The sequence below is a fragment of the Dermacentor variabilis genome, chromosome 4 (genome assembly GCF_050947875.1).
Source record: "Dermacentor variabilis isolate Ectoservices chromosome 4, ASM5094787v1, whole genome shotgun sequence".
Taxonomy (NCBI): Eukaryota; Metazoa; Arthropoda; class Arachnida; order Ixodida; family Ixodidae; genus Dermacentor; species Dermacentor variabilis.
This window is the reverse complement of record NC_134571.1, coordinates 36,433,613-36,459,752: the sequence shown is the minus strand read 5'-3', so window position 1 is coordinate 36,459,752 and position 26,140 is coordinate 36,433,613. Positions and strand designations below refer to the sequence as shown.

The window sequence follows — 26,140 nt, the reverse complement described above, 5'->3', positions numbered from 1 at the left end:
TACTCAAGCGAGTGCAGCAGGTTTCTGTGGGCAGATCATACTATGTCTTGCTTCACGCACTATCACGATGGTGAAATGCACAGACGAAAGCAAGCACTGACACCAGCAGGCAATTCGTTCAAAGCTATCAAACAAGCTTCCAAAATGATGAGTGTATATACCTATATTCGCAAATTGTGAAGTACAGTAAAACCTCGTTAAACTGTACCCACTTAAACAGTTTCGTTTTAAAAGAAGTAAAGTGAAATTATCGACTCGGCATCCATTGAACATAATGCGCTTTGTATCCGCATAGACCATACCAGCTTATTGCATACCTATCAGTTAAGACGTAGTGTTTCCACTTTTCGTCACAATATCATGGCAGTACGTCGGCCCGGCAGAACAACGAGCCTCAGAGATTAGAATGGCCTCCAAGCATAAACGCAGAGGGAGCTTGGAAGGGTGAAGCCACATCAACATCAACATCACTTTGGTGCCGTGCCAGAGTTGGAGCATTGTGGCCCGTGTTATGGTGTCGGGAAAGCTAGGACAAAAACCGGATGCTCAGTATAGAAGAAAAGTTGGACTTTGTTCATGCTGTCGAATGTGGCACGAAGAAGTCGGTGCTAGTACGCGAGAGGGAACTACCATTGACTATGGTGTGTGGCTTTTGGAAACGTGAAGAAGTTGGTAGGCGACGCTGTTGCGACTGTGAAAATATGTCAGCTGTGAAGTTCGACTTTTCACCATCATTGCCTCTGTTATTGCCAAAGTGTCGTCTAACGACAGTGGTGAGGACGACATGGAAAGCGACAGCAGGGGTGATTCAGGCTCGGCAGTGGCACATGTTGCACGTTACATCAGCCTCATGCAGGTCTTTGCCGAAAAGAGGGGGCTGGCAAAAAAGCTGGCTTGTAGCTTGAGTGAGTTTGAGGCCATCGTCGTCGCTGCTAGCCCACCGAAGCATCAGATGAAAATAACATGCTTTTGTTGTGCGAAGTGAATAAATACTGCATGATTTTTGCCTTTTCATCGCACTCTCGTAGTTCCGTTTTTGACAAGTAAGTGGGCGATCTTGCGCTATTTCGGTTAAGCAATACTACCGTTTAGTATGTACTTTTTCCTAGCTCCTGCCAACTATGGTTTAATGAGGTTCCACTATATAGTGTTTTTATGGCACATGACTAACTCTTGCAGATACAAGTATATTCAACTTCTACATACCTACAGGAACATAATGGGAGTGTGTGTTGAAAAACGAGGTCTGTTGCCAAGTTTGATTACCAAGTTTGAGAATAAATGGGCCCCAGCCCACAGTTTGCTCCTCGTAGACCATCAGCTGTCATTTCCAAGTCATTAAGGAATGACATAGAAGCACAAAAGAATTTTTTTTCACTCCTCATCCAAGCCGCAGCATCAGTACCGGAGTGCCTGAAAGCCTCCCCAATGCATGAAATGCCATCAGTTGCGAGCACCACGGTGGGGAAAAAAAGCCGGCCACACCTTACACTCTCTCTGTGCAAATGAGACAGCCGGAGCACAACCTGCCAGCGTGCACAATCTCTGAGGCGATGCTGTGCCAAAATACGTCTAAAGAACTCAAATGACCAGTGCTCTTCTAAAGCACGATGGAGTAAAGATGGCTTTCAGGAGACAAACAAGAACCCTCAAAAGTGCTCACAGAGCACTCTTAACATCGACACTGGTGATGCCATCGAGGCTGGAAAGGTACTACTGCAGATGCAAGCATTTCCAAGTGTTGCTCCTTAACTGCCAAACAGCACAAGTGCTGTATAACATACACCATTCTTTTTTAAAGAAGATAGGCTTAAGAAAGTTCTAAGGAAATTGTCTGTGCCTTATAAAAGCACACATAACTGGAAGTGCATATTGTGACATTGGCAACAGAACGCTACTGCCATCGCCAATGCCCTGACAAGATCGCAACAGACCAGTTCTTGCTGGCAATAATATGCCACTTGAACCGTAAAAGCATGAGCAATAATTTTCTGACCCGGAAAATCAGAGCAATGCCGCTTTTTTTTTGTTATAAAATTGGGTGCATGTGAAATTTTGGTGTACAGTGTTTTTTTTTTCACACTGCGAACACACAAAAACTGGGTGCGCATTAGATTTGGGGGTGTGTTAGAATCAGGAAATTACACTGTAACTGTGCACCAAGAACTCCAGCGTGGCTTACATGTCCACAGGGGTGCAGTCTTCCAGTGGTTGTTGTCGTGAGTGAAGCAGTTCATTTTCTCAAGGTTGCACGTCGTGTTTTGGAACTTTGACTTGCGGCGAAATTTTCGCTCCTTACGCCTCAGTTTCTCTTCCTTGGTCCTTGCGTGCTCACTACCGAGATCTTCTTGGCTGAAAAAGCAGTCAATGTGGCCAAACTTTGGGCACGCAAGAATGTGTGCCAGATTATTCGGGAACCTTTGCAAATATGTATTTATGCTCGAATATTCGAGAACATATTCAAATATTCGGGAAATATACATATGCCCGAATATTAAAGAATATGTATTTTTCAAATCGAATACACTTAAATAATAAAAATATTCTATTCATATTCAAAATTTCTAATAGCAGTCACACCCCTCTACAGATTATCAAATGGCCAACGAAAGGAATAAACAAATGCTTGGTACACTAGCTTACCTTTGTTTAGTGACGCATACCATATTTTTCTGCACATAACCTGCACTAAAATTTCAAAATATGTAGCGGTAAAGTGGGGGTGTAGATTATATAGAAATTTCATCTTGAACTGTGGCTTCACGACAATGTGAACCATGCTGCCATGAAGCCACACCTCAAGTCAAAGTTCTCCACCCTTTAAAGTTTCATTGCATACTAGGAAACCCCAACCTCTCCCCACCCCTGCGTGTTGAAGACCCCTCTTTCATGGTCGCATAATCTTCTCTTTACGTGTCGCCATTTTGCGTTTAGTAGTTAGTGAATAGTGCACACGGCACCGCCAAACCCACACATAACCCTTTCATGTCTCAGCACACATCTAGATCCCAATAGACGTGCTCACCATATCCATTTGGTTGCCGCAGAGCCAGTCGGAAACAAATAATCCAACACTATGTAGGTAACTTGAATGACTATAGCTAGCAGGTAGTAAAGAAGCACCTTTCATGCTCTTTGCAGACAGCTTGAAGCATTATTCTCAAAATACTTACCTCCAACAGAATAAAGAAATTCCCGCAGAACCCAGCTACAACAATTCCCTAAATTATCTGCAGGGAACAACAGCAACCATGCTGCCTCACAGGCATGTAGCACAGCATCATGGACAGCACAAAACATGTAAAACAAAAGTACTGTTTGATGCCATCGCTGTAGGTGAAGCCACTGTCGTTTTGACGTGATCGCAGATGGCAACTACATTGCATTCATGAAGGCTTGCAACAAATGCGCTGTTATGCGCAGTGGTAAACGCATGAATAAAGACTGTAATGGCGCAAAGAGACATGAAGCATTCCGGCGTTCCTCTCAATCATCTACGAGTTCTGCTGATGACTATGGCGATGCGGGCTCAGCTGCTTCATTTCAGTTAGACGATAGCGACGTTTTCGCCTTCTGCACTGGGCATTTTTGGTGCGCGGACAAATAAATCCAAATTAACGAGTTTGATTCTACTAAGAAATGCATATGCTTGCCCGGAACAGAGGACGAGTCCCCGTATCTGATTATTCAAATTAATGAGGGTCAAATTAACGAGCTTTTACTGTATAACACGAATATCAGAAGGTAGGTGCCACTTTGCAAGACAGCCAGAACCTTATTCCCACTTCAATTGACAGCAAGAAAATGCCACCATAAATTTATAATGGTTATTGGGAGAATGTACAAGCAGAGCAAATGCAGGCAGACGGTAGAGATAATAAGCTGTGACTGACAACACGGCATACCTGTCTTTTACAAGAGTGCCCCGCTGGCCATTAGCACATTGGCACTGCCTCGGAATGGAGACTTCCTCTTCGTATTCTCTGTCATCGCCTTCGTCACCATCACCTTCTTCGATGTCCCTTGCCCTGCCTCCTCTTGCCGTCACGAGGGGGACCTCGGTCGGCAATGGCAGCAGGTGCTTGTGATGGCGGTGCTTAGTCTTATGCTTCTTGAGCGTCCTCCGCAGCCCTTTGAGCTGTTCTAGCTTCTGTCGCAGTCGACGGATGAGAGCGTCAATGTGCTCCTTCTTCTGACGCCACAACCGCTTGGCGTTGTGGTTAGGCCGTGCCGGCCTGCCGTCTTGCCTATTGCCACTGCTACCACCAATTCCTTCCCCGGCAACAACGCACCAGCGTTCACTGGGACTGCACTGGCTGTTGCCGTCGCGTTTGGGAACTGGCTCGTCACCCAGGGCACCTCCCCACGACTGGTCTTCGCTGCCATTGGTATGTGCTAGCAACTTCATCTGCAAAAGAAAATTGGAAAATAAATATTTAAGATGATGGGCACACAAAGTCACATCCATGCAGACATGAGTGCTTAAAGAGCCACATAACAAATTGCTATTTTACATGTCAATCCTGTGAATTTCTACGCAATTATATGCAATCTCATGAAAAACCTGTTCGATCCAGTGCATTTATTTATGGGAAAGCACAATGCACAATGCTCAAGTACGCTCTGCTATAAAGCTAGAGTCGTTTCTAATACTGAAGTTGCACAACAAGTGTAATGACCCAAGTGCAGTGAAATATATAAACGTGGCAATTCCACTACTCTTGGAATATCCAAACAAACACTTTTATAACTTAAGTAACAAGGTTACTTTACTTACTTAACTTTACATACGCATGTAAAGACGGTGTGCCGCTCCTGGCATCTTTTGTTTCCTGTCATCTCTTGTGCAAGGCATTTGTAAATAAACACGATTTTTGCAAAAACATAATTCTGGCTGTATATGTGTTTCAAAACACAAGGTCACTGAAAAAAGAAACTGGCAGTTTTTGTAAAAATAGACAAAGATAAAGATAAAAACACCAATGCAACACATATGCACCCTGTACCACCTATACACACCGTACAGACGGTAAACTAGCGAAGCTGAAATGCGCAGCCCTAATGTTTATGTTGATGTAGACATTGTTGCTGCTCTGCCTCGTGGGCCTGAACAGCCAGATCCTTGGCCCGACGTTCCCACTGGCGATCTTGCTCGGCGTCGCCGCTGCATTAGCTCCGCTTTCCAAACGAGCTCGACTACACGAGCCGCCGGATCGGCCTGACATTGCCACTTGCGCTCCGCATCGCGGTCCCCATCTTCTGCCAAGGCGTTGGCACGATGCCAACGAGATCTCTCCCGCTCCTGCTCTCAGCGCTTTTGCACGTAGGCCAGTTGCTCCTCAGGAGAAAGGACGGTGCGTGGCCGCCCCATTGCAAAGTTGGAGAGAGAGCCTGCTGCACACACGCTCTGCTACGAGAGAGAAACGACATCACTATCGGCATAGCCAATGGCGTGCCACACCTTCCGCCAGAAGGTTTCTGTGGTCGGACAGCGAGTGTTTCGCCTAGACATATACAGCTTCGCTGTAAAAATTATCGGCACCAACTACGCAAAAGTGCTATTGCCACTTCTCGTACATTCATCGTCGTCTTCTTCCACAACTGGCTCCATTGTGCAAAAAACTATCATCAGCGGCAACAGCTTGAGCGTCGTCTTCCACAGCTGGCTCCACTGCCGCTCATCATTCCAGTGTAGAATTTCACTTCTCTTCTGTCGTAATGTGGAGGCTGCGTTTACTGGGGTATGAGCCATTGTTTAAAGGGGTACAAGCTTTCTGCTTTCTGTGGTCGCACCGCGAGCGTTTCGGTCTAACCACCCGAGTCTACACAGACTTTTCCAGCGCTGATGCTCGCTCGTTGCACCGGTCGTGGCGGGACAGGCTGGTGTCTTATCAAGGGATCCTTGATCATTACAGACATGCGAGGGCTAAGTATCCTGCAGCACACAGAACTTTAACTAAGTGGCAATCGGTGGAATGGCGTTTGCTCCAGACCAACACCTTCTCTAATCCTGCAGCCTATAGCCGCTATTACCCAGGACGGCTACAGTTGTATGCAAAATTTGCAAAGGCAAGGCAGACCTTCAGCACATGGTTTAGTCGTGCCCCCTCAAACGTAGTCACATCCAACATAAAGAATACTCTTCTTTAGAAATCAGTTCTGCGGAGCAGTGGGAGACCGTGCTACTCAGCTCCGATCTGGCAGTGCAAGTCTGACTCATCCGGATAGCTGAAGACGCCACTGGGGCCCAAGGACTCCAAGCTGCCAACTAAAGGGGGAAGACAGAAGGGTCCCCCACCTCTTCCCCTTCCCTTGGCCTGATCCTGGGCACACAATAAAGTTGTTCTCTCTCTTGCCTAGGCATATACAGCTGTAAATATACTGGCATATACTGTAAAAGTGCAAAGCTTTGACAGTGATGACAAGGTTTAGCATTGCACTACAGCTCTTTTGATCGTACTCTGACAACAGGTAGGCCAACATGTTGGCGCGACAACATGCAAGGCAACTGCTGCAATGTAGCAGAAACATGCCCTGGAAGCTACCAGGTGTCTTGCAATGTCTACATGTTGAGAAGTATCACCAGTAGCCTTGTATGCGTCGCACTTCAATGGTGCATGAGATGAGATTGACAGAAACCCATCGGAGCTTGTCAGTGCCCAATGAAAGGATTATAGATAGTTCTAGTTAGCCGTTCACTATCTTTTCTATTGGGACCAGTGTATACGCTGTTAGGGGTGGCGTCTGGCACCACTTGCAGAAAGGAATTTCAACCGACCTTCTCTCACCCTGTCTTGTCGAAATGAGGCGCGACTTCTCCTGCTACGGTCGGAGTCCCGCACCTCGTGCAGAAAAGACTTTCTCTCACCCGACCTTCTTCGTCAAAATGAAGCACGACTTCCTAATTCGCCATGACCATTTCAATTGTCTGCCGGTCTGGCAGAAGCCCCGCAGTGTTCAAGAGCTCTTTTGTGTGTGTGTGTGTGTGCGCGCGACTTTAGAGGGACCCTTTCCTCGAACGGCCAAACTCTATAGGAGAACTTCCATGAACCAGCAACGCGCAAAAGAGACGGACAGGCGTCTACAATTCCAGGAGGCGGGATGGCCTCCTCCTCGCAGCAGGCTTGGTATAACCAGAGGAGTAGGGGCCCTCTTTCTGTGCCGGTCACGTAACGTCGACGGAAGCAAGATCCCTCCCACGATTGTAGAGAGCCTATTTAAGGGGCTGTGAAATGTACTTTTGATCACTTCATTCTCTTTTCTTCAATTTTCACCAACCTTTGAATAAACCGTGCATGTTTCGCACTAGCAATCGTCTCGTCCTTGCCCGGTCGCCATGGTCTACCAGATGCCTGGAGCCCGCCGACAACGCCACGCTACCCATTAGTAACGTCGGTCGAGCTTCAATAGGCAGGCGTCGCCAAAACTCGGCAGCAGTAAGCTACGCTACCCTGGAGTATGCAACAATGCACAGCCGCACAGTAGGAACGCTAGTGTGAGTGTGCTCCTACCAGCAGCGGAAGGCAGAACGCTGCCTTGGCTTCTCTGCCGAGGTGATAGAGTGGAGCATGACAGTGCATACACATGGTGCGTCCACTTGACTATCGTTTTTGCAACCAAACACACTGCATGCTGTTCGCATCTTTGGAAATCTTCCAACCCCTAGCATGCACCCGACGTGTATGTGTCGTTTATATTGTGACAGCATGGCGGTGCCAGTGTGAACGTCCTTTGAGTGTCCATATAATCGCTATGACAATGAAAATGAAATTCTCCCAACACATTCTCCACAAAATGAAAAAGTGCTGCGCATACTTTCTAATGTAACCAACCACACAGCATCCCTGAACCCAAAGCTTAGTGTCACAGCTGCATGAAAACTTGCCGTATGCACCTTTTCGTGACTTTCATACACCAAGATCTTTTGCGAGGATGAAGACATTACCTATACTCTGTTACAGTAGTTTCATGCAGCGGAACCAAGGCCAGTGACCTCCAAGCACAAATTCTTGCACAGAGGTAGCGCCACAGTTCGGAACCTGTTGGACGACCAAATGGCCTTCACATGTGGTCTTGTTGGCAGTTTAGTTGGTAGCTTCTCTGCAGGTCGCAAGACATTTTATTGTGCGATTTTGCTTCGTTCTTTAATAACATTTATTGAGGCTCTATGCTACTAAAAATGAAGTTCTGCACTTGTATGACTGAAGATGTGCAAAGAACAAAGAAAATTAATGCAACAGTGCCGTAAAGACGTCAATTTGCATTTAAAAAGTATAAAAAATTAATTGCTTTGACAGTGGCTAAATTCATACGTGTAGTCGCCGCAGCTGCAACGCTGTAGAAGACTCCGTCCCAGGTAGTGATTCGTCCTTCATAGAAATGGCATCCACAGACTTGCTTGAGTGGTGCCATTCCAAGCTGCTCTTTTACGCGAAACGAATGAATAAGTTGGCATTGAACATGCTTAGAACAGGGGGGAAGGAGTGCAATAAAGTGCACAAATTCTCATTAAGAAATCGGCTGTACTTGTGAAGATCAGCAAGCACATTGTGAACATGTGGATGTTTTAAGAGGGATCAATAGATGGCGCTACCATCCAGTGTGACACGCTGGCCGAGTGGTCCTTTCGCCTCTGCATTCGGCGTTTCTGCAACCATCCTTCACTGCTGTATTGCGTAATACTTTTAAGACTCGTGTCATTTTAGAGTCAGAGCGAAAATGAAACGAATTTTCCACCGCTGCTACAGTGAACCTTGTTAAACCGTAGTTGACCGGAGCTCCGAAAAAGTATATACTAAACAGTAGTACTGCTTAACCGAAATGGCATGATATCGCCCACTTACCTGTCAAGAACAGAACTTAGAGAGAATGCAATGAAAGGGCAAAAACATGCAGTATTTATTCACTTCGCACGACAAAAGCCAGTTATTTTTGTTTGATGCCGCGGCGGCTTAGCAGCGAGGACAGCAGCCTCAAACTTACCAAAGCTGCGAGCCAGCTTTTCAGCTAGCCCCCTCTTCTCAGCACACTCTCGCATGGCAGGTTCCTCATTGGCATTGTATATTTTCCGTGCACGGGCGTGGTAGTGCTGCAGAAGTCGCGGGGCAGCTTTTTCATTGCGGGGTGCCGTTCTCGTCGCGACGATTGCATTCATGAGGCTGATGTAACTTGCAGCTTCTGCCACTGTCGGGCCCAAATTGCCGATGCTGTTGCTTTCCATGTCGTCCTCATCACTGTTGTTTGGCAACATTTTGGCAACAACAGAGGCAACGATGGCAAAAAGTCAAACCTCGTAGCCAACATCTCTTTGCAGTTGCAGCAGCGCTGCTGAGAAACTTCTTCGCATTCCAAATGCTACACATTGTAGACAACAGTAGATCCCTGTCGCGTGCCATTGCTGGCTTCTTCATGACACGTTCGATAGCACAAACGATGTCCAATTTTTTTTCTATGCTGAGCACCCGGTGTTTTTTACCAGAGCTTCAGCATGACGCAAATCATTGCTTGCACGATGCTGAAATGATGATGTGGCTTCACCCACAAACGCACAGGGCGCTTGGAGGCAATTGTTCAGAACTCTGAGGCTTGTTCTGACAGGCGGCTTGATGGGGACGATACATTGCTGTGATTGCGCAACAAAAACTGGAAACACTACATGTTGCCCGATACGTACGTAATAAGCTGGTACAGTTTATCGGGACACAAAATGTATTATGTTCAATGACCACTGAGTCAGGGATTTGACTATACTACTTTTAAAATGAAACTACTGTTTAAGCAGGTACGGTTAAACGAGGCTTTATCACAACAGCTGATCTTGCGGTGCAGTTGCCGTCTGGTAGATGCTACTGCCACCTGCACTACAGACAGGTAGATGTCTAAATGTTAGATTGCAAGAACATAGCAATAAAGTGCGCAAAGGGCGGTAAGGGTTTCTAGGTGTCCATTGTGCACAATGCAGCTGTTTCCGCTGTTTGAAAAAACCAGCATCTTAGCTAGGCATCCTAATGAAAACACTAGACTTATCATTGAAGCAGCAGCGATCACTGAAGGTGACTCGGTTAGGTAGTAAGCCGTGAATTGCAATAACAGATAAAGAACTTGGTTTTCCGAGGTCGCACATGTGCTCTCGTTCATCTTAAGGCGGCGGTCGTGGTTCCTTTGAATTTTGAATGCATAGTTACGCCGGTTTTGTGCTATGGGGGGGGGGGGGGGGCTTTCGTCTTGGTATATATGCGTGTTACACAAAATAAAAATCAGTTGGAAGTCAGCACTTGTCTTCGTCGTTCTTTTGGTCCTTCTGTATATGCACGTGCTGTAGGTGATGTTTGCCATGCAATACAGTGCTCGCTGCTAGCAAATGACATGGTGCGGTAGGGCCCATTTGATCCCCTGATTGGTCGAAGAAGTGTGAAGCTTCCACAGTGCTGCAAGGTACTGAAAAAGAGTACTGACAGGTCTAGCCTTGCAAAGGCATGCTCGCAACTGCTCCACTCTAGTGTCTCTATTTAAAGTGTGGGGCTGAACACTCTACTACAGTAAAACCTCGTTAATTTGAACTCGGTTTATTCGAAATCCCACGTAATTCGAAGGTTTCCGGTGGTCCCAGAAGGTTGCATGCAAATTTTGCCAGATAATTTGAACAGCCAGCATGCCCATATCTGGATAATACGTCAGTTTAAACCATGGCCTCCGTGATTTTTTCCGTGCCTCCATGATCCGCAAAAAAAAAAAAATTTGTGTGCCAGTCTCTGAGGCCAGTATAGTTGCCGGAGTGGCAGTCAGGCAGCACTTTAAATCAACTTTCTGTTTCCGGTGAACATTGCGCACAGTGTAGCGGCGGTAACAGTGAATTGCTGCGCACTGAAAGCAGACTGGAGGATGCAGCCTACAGTGCGGCTAACTACCGCGCCAAGCAGTCACGCATCGATGACTACTTCAAGTGACCGTTTTTCAGGCGAAATAAAGGTTCAGTGTTGATACAGCCACATTTCGTACGTTTATTTCTCGTTTTTCGTCCATTTTTGACAATTCAAAAACCCGGTTAATTTGATGATTTTTCGCAGTCCGACGGACTTCGAATTAACTAGGTTCTACTGTTTGTTAAACATAGTGAGAGCAGGTCCTATGTCAATTAAAACAAACAAAAAAGATCAACAAGGCAACAACAACAAGCAAAAGTAAGATATCTCCACACAACCAAGTCTGCTCTGTAACAACTGAGCGGTTCTGAGATATCACAGAGCAAGTGGCACGATTTAGCAAGTAGTGCTAAAATTCCATCACTTGCTCAACAAACTGATGCCTAAGAAACCTACCACCTGAAAACGCAATATCTCTGTGGAAAAATTAAGACCTCCATGGAAGCATGTGGAGCTGCCCATATTTCAATCCAACAAGGAGAGTCTCATGCTTGTTGACAAACTCTGAATAGTCTAACAAGTAACATTTCACATCACCATGACCATCCCAGAATGATAACATCAGTGAACAGTCTAACAAGAAATAGTTTGCTTCCCCATGACCTCTGTATAATGGTCACGTCAGCGAGTTCTGTGCTCGCAGTTCTACTAAATGAATTGATGGACAACCACCTTTGATGTATCCATGATACAAAGAATGCATATGATGTTCAGCAACACAACCAGAATGCCATTAGTAAGTTAGCAACTCCCGACTCACCTCCTCTTCAAGCAGCTCGTCTGCTGTTGCACTCAGAAAAGCAGATACAGCCTTGTCGTCTGTCAGGTCAAAGCCTTCTGTCACTGCATCTGCACGCCGCTTTAACCGGACCGCCATGAAGACAGGCCTGAAGGCTGGCATAAAGGAAGGATCACAAGCATTATTCATTATCACAAGGCCAATATTAATAGCCAATACTGAACAAAACTGGCTCATTAACAATAATACAACCACACAGCATGATCAAGCAGTGAACATAGTGCCCCAGGGCAGAAGTCCTCGCAAAAGATAAAGCTCTTCCGAGAAATGGGAAATCTAGGTAACCAAACATTGTGTCAAAGTTGCCTGTCTGGTCAGGCTAACTAATAAAAATGTTGATAACATTTGTACATTACCAACCAAAAGGTGGCATTTATGAACTCTGACGTTTCAAAGCAAATGCCACTCCTTCCTCGTGGATTAAGCGATGGATAGTGGCAAGGTAAGCTTTTCAAAAATTCTTGATACCAGGGGGAGGGAAGGGTAAAGACGGGTAGACGAGGGTAGCTTTATGTGAGTGGTGCTATTTACCATTAAGCTATCACTGCAGCAAGGGTGGTGGTGGTGGCAACGGCTGAAGACAGGCTGTCTACTGTAAACCAATCCATACAAGCTACTTACACTTCCAAGTCAAACCATCCAGCAAGGAACAAGGCACAAGTTGTCATTACTCTACAAAAAAGAGCAGGAACTCATTGTACGCTGCAATCCCACAGAAAGAAAAAAATATGATCCCTTTGAAATCAGAAAGAACGGCTAATAAAATGACTTCATTCAGAAAAGCAACACCAAACTACAGAAGCTACAACACTACATTTAACCTAATCCTCAGAAACAAACTTCCCTTCCATATGTTAAAGGTGCCAGTGAAGTAATTAGCTGAATCTTGAAGGAAGAGGGCCTAAACATCATCCGCAAGTCAACAAACACTCTGAATAGTATCCCCCCATAACGAAAAAACCATGCCCCAAAAGAAAAGACTCAAGGCATTGTTTACAACATCTCTTCTGTCGACTGTCTGCAGACTTGGTTAGATTGGGAAGCCAAAAGATTTAACGAACCATCATACAACACAAGAACAATGTTACAATCTTCTCTCAAGTTCGTAGTGCCATTTCCAAACATTTGGAAAATATTACCCACAAAATTGCTTTCGATGAAACTGAAATTCTACAGAGACCAACTTTTAGAATAAGCTATTAACCCTTCTCAGGATTGTTTTCTTTTTCTTGGATATTATAAAACAACCACAACGGTTTATTTCTGGTTGTGCAGTAATAAAAAAAATGACACTGACAATGGCCAATGATCTGCTGGTAAGGTCCTGATGTTCCTATCTGACAAAAGAAATGTAAAAAGGAAACATGGTGGCACAGAAATGTGGAAACTAACTGGTTCATCAGTGACGTTGGAAGGGGTTAGTTCAGTTAGGGCACACATAGGGCATGTAGATAAGATCAATCATTCCAAGAGCAACCTCCACACAGTATATACGTCTATGGTGTGTGCACCCCGACAAAAAAAGAAAAGGGCACCATGGCACAACAATGATAGCCTCCTGTCATTAGCCATCAAAACTACTAACACCTTCGTGCCCGTACCTCTCTCTTTCCTTTCGATCTTTACCATTTGCCAAACCTTCCAGGAAACAAGCTTACCAATCCAAACAAAACTCCCCACCCAGCTGCTGGCATGATCGTGTGATCGCACTGTCCAGGATCAGTATTCTCCACTTCAGTAGAAACAGCAGAGTAGCTGAGAGGTAGAACCTTGGACTGCCAATCTGTTTGTATTCTTTGTAATTTTCTCACAAAGGATTTTGAGATTCCAGCGGCGGATGGCGGCAGATACCGATGGGCATAAAGAACAAACAGGAAAGTGATCCTGTAATAGCTATCAATGTAATATTACTTCAAAAATAATTTGGGGTGTGCAAATACTTGAACATCACTGAATCAAAACGAATATCTACTGTGCAATATATTAGGTGTAGAGATGTGCACAATGCCACATGTCACAAGCGCTGCGGGAGCGCCTGGCACACGGTGCCGCCTAAGCGTGCGGTTCAGTTCACTTTTCGGCGAAAAAGGAGCACTGAGCACACCAGGGAAGGGGCCATCCCAACTGACATGGTAGTGGACTTTGGCACTGCGAGCGCTCCCCGACATTGGCCCAATTCGGGGATCCCGCACACAGCAGCCGAATGCCGCACTTCGTAGGATAGTGTTACATAGGGCTGGTCCAGCTTTGTCGGTAGAAGGTTCATCCAAATTGACAGAACTGATTGAATTGATAACACTATGTGGAAAGAGGAAACAGCAACAAAAGAAGTGCGTATTTCGTTAAGTGAGAAAGCATGTGTGAAAATCATGCCAATTAGCTGCTGATAGGCATGCATATCTTTTTGGAAACGTGGAAACGAACTTCACACTGCTTCAACAGCCGCCAATCTAACCAGCACGCGTGATCACGGGATCAATCACTGATCAACCACTGGCACAAACATACTAGCAGCAAGCATTTCCCGATGGCCCATTACCACACCAATCAGAAGCGATTTTTTGTCACAGCCACACTACAGCACTGTTTTGTCACCAACTAAATTCACAGTTTGGTGACAAATCAACGCAGATCTATTTGCAGAGCTGCATGAGTCAGAAAACCAATAAACCACCTCGCAAGCGAAAACAAGTGCATGGAATGGCAACAAATTTGTTCACAGCCACTATCTTTGTGACACACCATACGGTGGCACCTTGTTCCCAACGTTGTTCCTAGATCTACATTGGTGTCTTTTTGCAGCTTTGAGCAACTCGTCACAAGGCTAGTTACATGGTAGGTGCAAAAGTGTCCTGGCCGGTTGCATACATTTGCGCCGATGGTGGATGTACAAGAGGGAGGGAGGTTGTCACGCAAATTTGGCATGACCCTCCTGATTTCAGAATCTTTGACTAGCGGCAAATGACACCAAACCTGACAATGAAATGGAATGGAGAGCACTTGCTCTTTGCCATCGGTGCCAGCTACGCGTGGAGCAGTGATCGAGTCACATTATTTACGGTTCTGTCGTAACCCACCTGTCGTAAAGTTGCTATAGCCCTTCTGTATTTAGGAGAAAACAGGAAAGCAAAACTTTCTCTGCAGTAAATAAAATATTGTCGCAAGACACAGGTTAAACTGATAACCACATTGATATTCAGTACAAAAAATTGTCACTAATTGGTTTTAGAGGAAAAAAAAACATTTAATTCTATTCAACCGAAATTCTATTAACAAAAAAATATTTTCCAGACCTTCGTGCACCAGAACTGAGTCGTAGTCAGTGCTGGCATACTAATTTCATGTTCCCTTTATTAAGAGCACACCATACAGTCCCCTCGATTCCGGGTACCCAAGTTACCGAGAGCTGGCTACATTCTTGTTATGGAATTCTAGAAGACTCCTGTGCAAGTACAGCACCATAATTTCTTGCACAAAGTTTTCAAACATTAAGCTTTCTGAAAGATGTTCTAATATTCTATATGTGATTCAATGTTAAGAGTTTTATTTCTTGATTCAATTCAATATTCGATTGGACATTCGATTTGAAATCTACTAGTCAGCATTCGCACACCAATAAAAATAACGTGCACTTGCTGTCAGACATTGTAATAGTCAAATGACGACAACGCAATGATGGTAAACGAGCCCCCATTCTGTAAAATGACAAGTATACTGGCAGGAGATTGAGTTCATCACTTTCCTTCCGAAGACAGCTCGACCTTCGAATTTTCATTTGGCTACATTCACCCACTAGTCACATTAGTGCTGAGAAAGACAGATCAAGATTATTTAGAAAAAAGAGGAAAGGTTGATTTAGCACATCAAGCTTTGTCACAAACGAGTTTTCCTGACAACAGGTTCCCAAGGCCAACCATTGTCAATGACAACATTGCTACGGTAAAACAAAGTTTACGAGACCTTTCTACAGCTTACACTGCTTCACATGCTCTCGAAGAAACTTCCGTTGCTGCTTGCGTTCCTCTGGCGTGAGCTGGGAGTTAGTAGATGGCTCCAGGCGATGGGCAGCAAGCATAGTCTGGCTTGCAGATGATGTAGCAGAGGGCAGCTCTTGGACTGTGTGTGAATGCTGACCGTGGTGGTGATGGTGGCGATGTTCCTTGGGCTTTTTCAGCTTGACCCCACTCGGCACTGGAATCTCACCAATGTCCACTTCGGGCAAGTGGTCCTCATTGTGCTCCTTGCAGACACAGGTTTTACGGTGGTGGAGCCGCGGGTGCTTGCAACGACGCATGTGCCAACGCCTGCCATCATGAATGCACTCCCATTTCTGAAAAATACCGAAATGAATGGGCACACGGTGTATTGGTGCTACAGAGACAAGAAAGACCCACCTTGAACAGGTGTGAAGTTTAATGTCCCGAAACTTCATGGTGGGTTATGAGGCATGCTGTAGTGAAGGGCTCCAGATTAATCTTGGCCGCACAGGATTCTTTAACGTGCACCCAAAACACAGTACATGAGTGTTTTTGCATTCTACCCCCACCATAATGTGGCTGCCGCAATCGGGAATCAGATCCACAACAACATGCTCAGCAGAGGAATGCCATAGTCACACATTTGTGACAGACAAGAGCATGTGCATGGAGCATGTGTGCTATGACATCCTTTTCACAGTCGCACGTTATCTGGTTAGGGTGAGAGGTAGCCATAGGAATGTAAAGAGAAGGGGGGGGGGGAGGGGGTCGTGTACCGTGCTTCACAAGCACATCACAAATTAAAAAAAAAACATTAGGTAGTCAAAATTAATTCAGAGACCCCCCAGACGACATCCCTCATAACCCAATGTGCAGTTTCGGAATGTTAAACACCGCAACAAAATTTTTAATGTGCAGTGAATGAAAGCGTGTATCATGTCTTTCACCATCCCTATCAGAGTAAGGTATGCAAGGTCACAGCACAATTCAATTTTACATAAGTGGCATTGGTCAGGACAACGTAATGATTCCATTCCAACTAGGGGGTGTGCGAATATCGAATTTCACTGCGCTGACTCAAATAGTGAACGTTTGAATAATTACATTCGCAAATCGAATATCTAATGTCCGAATTCTCGAACATTCTATATACTCGGTGTAAGGGCCCACACAGTGCCCCACATCGCATGCGCCGCAGGGCCCCTCGATGGTGCACAAGCGAGCGCTACACTACGTTGTCAGCACAGAAGGCACGCTGCGGGCGCCGCGGACAAGTCACCTTGGCTGACACGGTAGCAGTCACCTTGGCTGACACGGTAGCGAACTTTGTCACTGCGAGCGCTCCCCACTATCGGCCCGATGCGGGAAGCGCACACTGCGCCAAAATGCCGTAATTCGCAGAATGGCACCACGTCAGCCGGTGCCACCTTTGTCAATACAAGGTTCATCTGGGTCGAAAGGACTGATCGAAGAGATAAGGCGACGCGGACAGAGGCAACGTCAACAAAAGCTGCGTGTATTTCACAACATGCGATAGCATGTGAGCAGATGGGGCCGATTAGCCGCCGATAGGCATGCTGATGGTGTTGGACATGCGAGCCGACGAACTGCGCGGCTTTGGTAGCCATCAATCTAGCCCACACGTTATCTCGGGACCGATCACTGATGAGCCACCCGCTCGAACACAGCGTCAAGCATTCCGCGACGGCTTGCGACCCATTACCACAATGGCAAGCAGCAAATTTTTGTCACAGCCACACTGCCTAGGCCATTAGGCTTAGTCGCCGCTGCTTCATTGGGCATTGGCGATTAAAGTTACAGTTTGGGGCCGAATTGATGCAGATCTATTTGCAGCAGCCATGTGACACTCGAAAAGCCGACAAACCATCTCGCAAACGGAAGCGAGGGATGGCGAATGAACGAGGAGGAGGTGGAGGAGGAGGCGGCGGAGGGAGGTGAGATGTAGCAAGTGTTGCGAACTTGCCGTGAACCTCTAGATTTCAGATTCTCTGACAGATGTCGAATCATGCTGAACCTAACAAGCGTACGGCACCTGCTCTTTCAGCATCTCCTAGAATTTTCCAGGTGGCTTTGGATCTTTATCGTTGGTGCCAGCTAAGTGCAGAGTGGTGATCGAGTCACATGATGCACAGTCCTTTCGTCCATTGTGCAGATTGGCCTTACGATAATCCATCTGCCATAAAGTTGGGAAAGCCCTTCTGCATCTTGGAGAAAAACAGGAAAGCACAACTTTCTATGCAATAAATTAAATATTGCCGCCACACACAAGGTCCACTATTAAACTGAGAACCTCATTGGCATGCAATACAACAGAATGTCACTAATTCGTTAGTGTAAGTGGAAAAAAAGCACTTGACACTGTTCAACAGAAATTCTGTTTATAAAAGAAATTTTCCAGACCTTTAGTATATGCTAGAAATGAGCTGTAATCAGTGCTGGCATACTAATTTGGTGTTCCCATTAATAAGAGTAGACCATACCGCATACAGTCGAACTCGGATATATCGAACTCACATATAACAAATTATTGTGTATAACGAAACTCAGTAAAATCCCCACAAAAATTTTTGTATAAAGGTTTTATTTTATATATTGAATTACCTATATAACAAACTTTTTTTGTGATCCCCTTCAGGTATGATATATCCGAGTTCGACTGCATCCTGATTTCTATGTACTAGTATGTCTCAAAACAGCAAGGGACATTCCTTAGCACCCATCCAGATGGCGATCGATGGGCCCGGCATAGATTGTGATATGCAAACAAAGGAGCTCACTTTGAAGCGACAACAGCCGCCATCCTCCGTGGAAGCGGTAACTACAACGAAGACCATTCCACCTTACCCAGACAAACTGACCACAACAGAAAGCCCACTAATTGATGAAAGGGGCCAACATCGAGGACTATCATAGTCACTATGTCAACTTGAGGTTCCCAGATTGCCACGTGGTTGCCTCATATGCGGAAGTGATCACGCAACATTAGAGGAGGAGTCCAGCAGAACAGTCTGACGTCATCGGTGGGATTTGGCAAACGATTCGACAATTGTGACTGGCCGAGAGACAGTGATCGGATTCCCTAGTCTAGTCACCTGAAGAAACGAACTGCTTAAAAAGCAAACACTTTTGGTGCAGTGACATGCCATGAAGTCTGCTGACATGTGTGTCCTGACGTGTCCTGATGTGTGCTCAGACCTGTACTGCCTTTACATGGAGTGGGCTTCCGTATCAGGAGCCAGTGTAAATAATGTAAAATAAACCATTTTTCTTTCACTCCTACTCTTGTTGTACTCATCCCTGTGCCTGGAGGATTCCTGGCCCAAACGCTACCCCGAGCTACGACAGTACCTATGTTACTGATAGTTTGCTACATCCTTGTTGTGCAATGCTAGGAAGCCACCCGAGCTTGTGCAGCACCATATCTTCTTGCCCAAAATTTGTAAGCATTAGATATTGAGAAAAATTTTCTAATATTTGATTTGATGTGTGGCCTTTTTTTTCTTTCTTGATTCGACTCTATATTCAATTCTAAATCTACTATTCTGTATTCACACACCCCTAATTCCAACCCTTCCTTTTTGTGCTTCATCAGTGGCCTGAGCATGTACACAAGCATTCATGTGCTCTGCCCTCCTACATGCACAAATCCATGGCCAATGAGTTACTGCAATAACTGCAGTTCAATGTCACCTTCAAAGAGCAGTATCTCTGCATCAGTGTTTCAGGCGCAACCACACAGTTATTTTAGCCCAGTCTTATTGGTATGTTATCTTACTGACACATTCAAGCATTCCCATTCAGATTTGCAATGTCGACAAAGGATAATACATGTTGTAATAAAGTTATCCTCTGTCACAGATAAGTTATTTGGTGAAATATATTGCTACCTGATGTGGCTGACACGGTGAAGGGTGTCTGCCAGACATACACTTCACGTGCAGGTTGCGCTCCTTGGTCGAGTTGTAGGTTCCATCATACATATGGTCCTTCGACACTTTGCTGAATGGAAATGTGGGAGAATAGGTAATGTAGTTACCAGACAACATTTTCCAGATTCCAATATTTTCCAGACAGATTTTCCCTTTATTAGACAATATAATCTGCAAAGAATATAACTATCGGGAAACGAGTCACACCGCACAAGTACAGAAAATTTATTAAAACAGCAATGCATCATGTTACTGCATCTCAATCAGATGATGAAACTGGAGTGTCACTAATGTATGCAAGCACATTTCGTTTTCGTGCTTAATAAGTTTAATAAAGTTGTATAATGGATTTTTGCATCTGCTCTAGACTATTTACACTTCCCTGTGGCCCCTGTCGCACTCTCTATAAAATCAATGTATAAGAGTAACCAAAATTTGAGACACCCTATGGTGCCACTAAATTTTTCAGACATGAGCCGCAAGTATGGTGGCAGCATACAATAGTGCCAATCAGGTTGCTGGTCATACCCTTGCTTTTGTTGGCAAGCTGTTTTTTGGCCTTGTAAGTGCCATCACCAGGCATAGATCTGCACTGACTTGGATCTTAATTGTAATTTCTGTCACCGACATACAACGAAGCATAGCTGGTTAGACCTAATGGTTGAGGCAGTGGGCAGCGTGACTGTAAAGTTAGTACACCACTCAGCAAGGGGGCGGTAGATGGCAAGCTGCCGTAGGGAAGCTTGCCAGCTAACATGTTTGTACGAAGAGTTAGCAGCCAGGTCAGAGATAAACCACTCTGCCTAGAATAACAGCCGTACTAGAAGCAGCCTTTGGCTTCACATAGATAAACAGCAGCAACAACCATGCATGTGCCTACCAAGTTCGTTTGTACGCTTACTGGATGGGAAGGAACGAGCACACTCGTACACAGAAAATGCCATGCTGAATCTGTGCAATAAAGCCTTAACCGCTGGCATGTCACAAATCACATCTGCACATTGTGATGCCCAACACGCATTGGGCTGTGCAATAGTCGAATGCAAGATGTGTGCATTGCATAGGCCATCATAAAATTTCAAGTGGGTATTATTTTACGGAGCAAAAGTCTGCAAAAAAAATATATTTTTCACGCCGCTGGCATCATGAAAAGTAATACAATTTATTTTTCATTGTAATTTGATTTTTCAGACTGCCCAATCTTTTTCTTTCTTTTGCAGCTCCATCACTGTCCGAAAAGTCAGTCAGCGACTCTAAATAAAAAGAAATGCGTGCATGCCCACAGAAGAAAAATAAGCACCATTTCCCTAAAATTCTGTTAAAAACTAAACAGACAAGTTTTCAAGGTTCATAGTTGCAATCTTGAGGTCAAATGCACTTACCCTCTTTCAATCAGAAAGCTGTCTCGCCATGATTTCCTCCGTTTTATCTCAGTTCGCCTGTGGCCACTTCTAGATTAACAAAAACAACACGCAGAAAGGACAAAATTAATTTCTTGGAATAGGTTTGGAAGATGCAAGTTCAAAAAATGGTGACAGTATTCAGAAGAGCAGGAAAGAGCAATTGAAGAATACTTTCAAGAGCAAACTTGTGCTACTACAATGAGAAAATGCAGTGCTGACGTAACCACCAAGAACAGCATGCTGTCAGAGAGTTGAGTAGTGGGGCTTACAGATGGCCTCCACTGTTATAAACAGTAATTTACAGTAGAAATGAATTCAATATCTTGATGGGGCAGTGCAAATGACAAATACACAACCAACCATTACCAACTTGTCCAAATGCCAATTCTTCTGCAGAAATGATTTCATACTTTCAGAAGTTTACGAAACAAAGGTACAGAAGTGCAGATTTTTTTGGGCGGTAGAACGAGCTTCTTTCTCTTTTCATGGCTGCGCTCATGCTTACCACCCGGTTCCGCTAGTTTTTTCAGTGCATTTTCCGCCAACGATAAAAGTGTGTGGATAGGGTAGCCTGCTTCCAGTAGCCGCTCTTTTTGCCTAAAAATACTCTCAGGTATCCGGTGGGGGCATGATCGGCGTAGCGCTTTCACAAAACATAGGTTTGTGATTGCTCGCTTCAACTCTGAATGTGATGAGGCATAGTGAAGCTGCATCTTTGTTTTCCTAGGTTGATATTCCGAACACCCGCCGTGGTTGTTTAGTGGCTATGGTGTTGGGCTGCTAAGCACGAAGTGGCGGGATCAAATCTCGGCCATGATGGCTGCATTTCAATGTGGGCGAAATGCGAAAACACCTGTGTACTTAGATTTAGGTGCACATTAAAGAACCCCAGGTGGTCCAAATTTCCGGAATCCCCCACTAGGGCATGCCTCATAATCAGATCATGGTTCTGGCACGTGAAACCCCACAATTCAATATTCCCAACAGCAATAATTGGCGGTCAAATTTAGTTTGATATATAAAAACTACATAGCATTTTTGTTAGGTAGCTCATGTGTAATAACCAGATTGTCAAGACATTCATTGAACACGGCACCCTCGTCGTTCACTGTTTCAGTGTTATTTGAATTGAAATCATACATGGGAACATGTCCACATGTCCACATGAATTATACATGTCCACGTATCTAAAGGTTTTTAAGATCTTAAGCGTCACAAGTTTTTGTTTTAGAGATCTGTCATGATGGGCGAGAAACAGGTCCCTCAAGGCAGGGGTCAGGCATCACCCGATACACACACCTTCCTTCTGAAGATAGGTGAGCCCGTCACATTCAAGATAGGTAGACCTACATAGGTAGATTTGGAAAATGCTGGGTTGTGCGTGCGATGATTTGCATTCGTTTGAGCCAGCATAAGTAGCATGCCTTTCTGAAATAAAATTCAGTTGATAGTTAGCGCGCGTCCTGTTGTAGTTCTTGTCCGTGTCAATCCAGCGCTAGCACTAAGGCTGTAAATGCGGCTGAGCGCATACGCAGCCACGCACCCTGCTTTAGAGGTAACCTACCGTGCGTGCAAAGAGTGGGCGTGACGAGATGGTGCGACATCACGTGTGTTGTCTTCCCACATGTTTAGTATTGGAGGTTGCATAATCTCGAGTTTCAGTGACCCGTTGGAGCGAGAGGCAGAAGAAGCAGTTGCTCCCTGCTACGGCGCTTTTCATGATAGCGTCGTCCCAGTGCGGGTGACGCTATCGGCCGTGAGGGAAGAGTGCAAGCGAAATATCGCGACGTGGCACGAAACCGTTTCTTACATCGCCAACTCCCAAATTTATCAAAATAAATTCTTTTCTCATTCAAATGAGATTTTTTTCGATTGGCCAATAATTCAGAAAATTCTGTGGCCCCTTTCCGTGCAAGAAAGATAGATCGATGACTGTACTTATTTGCATAAAAAGTCGAATTTCTACGCAACGAAACTTCGATATAATGAAGCAAATTGCCCTTTTTACCTACGTTGTTATGTCGAGGTTTAACTGTATAAGGCCGACAGCACTCTTAGCACCGTGCAATTATAGCGAGCTTGGCACAGCAACAGAAACACTTGTCAGGGACATATTCAGCATTTTTCAAAAGTCACACCATCTTCAAAAGTGATCACTCAAGAATACTACCCAAGGAAGGCTTTGATTCCTCCTAAGACGACGATGGGTGAAAAGAACCCTTTTCTGAATTGTCATTCCTCGAAAAAAGGTAAATTGTCTTTTTCCCATTTAACTTGTGTTATATTCGCAGCTTTCTTTTTTCTAATGTGACTGGAAAGTCGACCCTCGCATTACAATCGCAGTCACGTTGCATTCAAGTAAATATGGTACAATAAGCTCTTCAATAAATACCAGCTTCATGTGTCATGCTCCTCCACTACTACTGCACCCTCCATTAGGTATTAAATGAGGCCTGTCTCTACTGTCTCCACGTGAGGACACCGTTGCTAACTGAGTGAAGGATTTAGGAATGTATTCCTATCCAAGTGGTGATTGTTGCAACACTTCCAAGGACATGCTGGGCAACATAACATGACAGTGTATGGTATACACTAACATTCATAGAACATTAGTTTCAATGCAAGTACTTTAGTCAATATTGTTTCATAATCTAAATATATTGCTGTGTGTATCATACAACATGCTAACAATGGTTGCCTATTTCACTTACACTGTTTTATTACAAGGTCCAAATTTTTTCTATGAAGGCCTGGAACACGCACACAACAAAGTCACAATGGAAAATCTGCTGTAATGCAGTGAAACCATCACTGCATGCAGTGTTGCTAATGAAAACAGCCACCATGTATCAGCTCGATAGGGAACATCAGTGTGCCTGGCCTGAGCAGCCACTGTCACCTTCTTGGAACCATGACCGTAATGGCTGGCTGGCTGAATACCGTATTTTTACTCGAATCTAACGCGAACTTTTATGGGGGTATAAAATGGGTCCAAAATGTGCATGTGCGTTAGAATCGAGCACAACCCCAAATTTGCATTACCATATTGCCATCTGGGTTTCAATATGGCCACCTTGTACGCACTTCAAGCCTAACTGTCGTAGCTTTCTCCATGTGCTGTAGTATGTGTGCCTAAGTCAGTCTACCGTCTGTCTTCCTGTTTTGTGTTTACTCTATCAGCATAGAAGTGCTGACTGCGAAGACACCCAGAGTTCAATGTGATGGCACAATTAAAAGGAAGGTGATCACATGTGCGGAGATGGGACGGAAATTGGGCCACCCCCCCATCACGGGCATTCAGAGTTCCCGAAACTTGCGTGTGGGACTGGTGCAAACAAAAGGAGAGGCGTTCAACTCTGAAGGCTGCTGCGTACCACAAGGCTGCACACGGGCCCTAATTGGAAGCGATTTGTGATGGGGACGGAGTCTACGTGTCTAAGTGCACCAGGGTGTGCTCTCGTCCCTTAGTTCACGAAGGTCAATTCACTCGCTCCTGCTACCGTACTTCCTCACTTTAGTATTTTGATAGCAAGTTTCAGCGGTCATCAAGCGACATGTTCATGGTTGCTTGTGTGCACGTGACACAATGCTTCTTTATACAGTTATTAAGCGAATGCTTACAAGTTTATATGGCCGATAAAACTACTATCTTCACTTTGTATAGTTGTTTACTAATTTGGCTTCACAATTGATGCCGCCTTTCTAAATAAACTGGGATTTCTTTTTTATTCATCACAACTTTAGTGCACAGGGAGTAAATCTTTGTTTTTCCAAATGAGAGAAATTTGTATTTCCGAATGAAAGCTTGAGGTGTGGTACTACATAAAGGAGTTTTTTTGTTGTTGTTTTTTTTGGTCACGATGAACAGGTGCATGTTACAAGTGAGGGAGTGTTAGAATCTAGTAAATACAGTAAAGCTTGGCTGCTGCAGCTCCCCCTTGGGCTATTTTTATAGTAAGGCAGGAAGCATGCTACAATTAAGTTACTTCTGCAAGGTCAAACCTGTCATCTGTTCAAGGCATTGCCGATCACAATACTAATACTAATACTAATACTAATAAATTCCCACAGCACAGCATTTACACCCCGATAAGTGTGTCACACAGGATTGAAACTTTTTGGGGGCAGTTAAAATGCCAAATGAATGAAGGCACCACAAACTAAATGTCTGTTTTCCAAAGCTTCATCACTGAAATTGTCCGAGCAAATTTGGCAGTCCTTCTCTGTTGGGAATCCTGAACAAACATACTAATGTATTTTCCAGCACAAAAAGAATAATAACAATGAACAAATAGCAAACCTCACGGAATCGAAGGCATCTTCCAAGATGGGAAATATCGACTTTCCATCCATATGCTCCGGAACATCAATGCCAGCAATATCTAGAAAGGTTGGTGCTAAATCAATATTCAGTACAATATCTTTTAACCTGAAAGTGCAAGTCAAGAAAAGAGTATTACCTTGCAGGGTTTATAAGTAATATGGCACAATACATAACAAGGCTTAAGCAATGTAACACACTTGCAATGCTAAATATGGTACGCCTAGCAGATACCGGCAAGGCATATTCCCCTCCAGACTAAACAAAATCCTAGTAACACAATACCTTGTAAAGTTAACTGTTATTCACAACCGGTCTCTTAAGAATCTGAAGAACTACTGCCCTGATCAGCTAGCACATATGTGTTCACAGCAACATCTCCACATATGTGGACAAAGGGTCCATTTCCTCAGTTTCCTCAGACAAACACTTTGTCTTTTGCTTCACCTAGACGCATAGGCACATACTTAGCACCACATGATGGTTTGTTGCCTTCACTTTTCATCCTGGATCACTGCATCACCAGGTGGCATTCCGAACATACTACACATATTTTTCGTAGTCAGTAACGATGCAGCAGCATTTCTCACACAAAATATAATTTTTTTAATAACTAATGACAAGAAAATATTTAAACTTTTCACATACAGTAATGCCACCTACATCTAGCTTTATGTTACACCAGAAAACTTGAGCATTTATTTTCCTGTTTAATATTCAAAGTCATGAAAGCATAGGAAGATATTAATATAGAGCAACAGGTAGCCT

General features: G+C 44.6%; 1 protein-coding gene across 4 annotated transcripts in view; it reads right to left on the bottom strand.

Annotated features, from left to right (window-relative positions):
• Sulf1 (Extracellular sulfatase Sulf1) overlaps positions 1 to 26,140 on the bottom strand; it is a 60,649-nt gene that overhangs the window by 10,474 nt on the left and 24,035 nt on the right. For all 4 annotated transcript variants that reach the window (XM_075688647.1, XM_075688645.1, XM_075688646.1 and 1 more), the window contains exons 7-13: positions 25,352 to 25,480; positions 21,031 to 21,099; positions 19,607 to 19,718; positions 15,697 to 16,051; positions 11,683 to 11,816; positions 3,906 to 4,408; positions 2,183 to 2,352 (exon numbers count right to left, since the gene is read on the bottom strand). In XM_075688647.1, the coding sequence (XP_075544762.1) occupies positions 2,183 to 2,352; positions 3,906 to 4,408; positions 11,683 to 11,816; positions 15,697 to 16,051; positions 19,607 to 19,718; positions 21,031 to 21,099; positions 25,352 to 25,480 (1,472 nt within the window). The remainder of the gene's footprint in view (positions 1 to 2,182; positions 2,353 to 3,905; positions 4,409 to 11,682; positions 11,817 to 15,696; positions 16,052 to 19,606; positions 19,719 to 21,030; positions 21,100 to 25,351; positions 25,481 to 26,140) is intronic.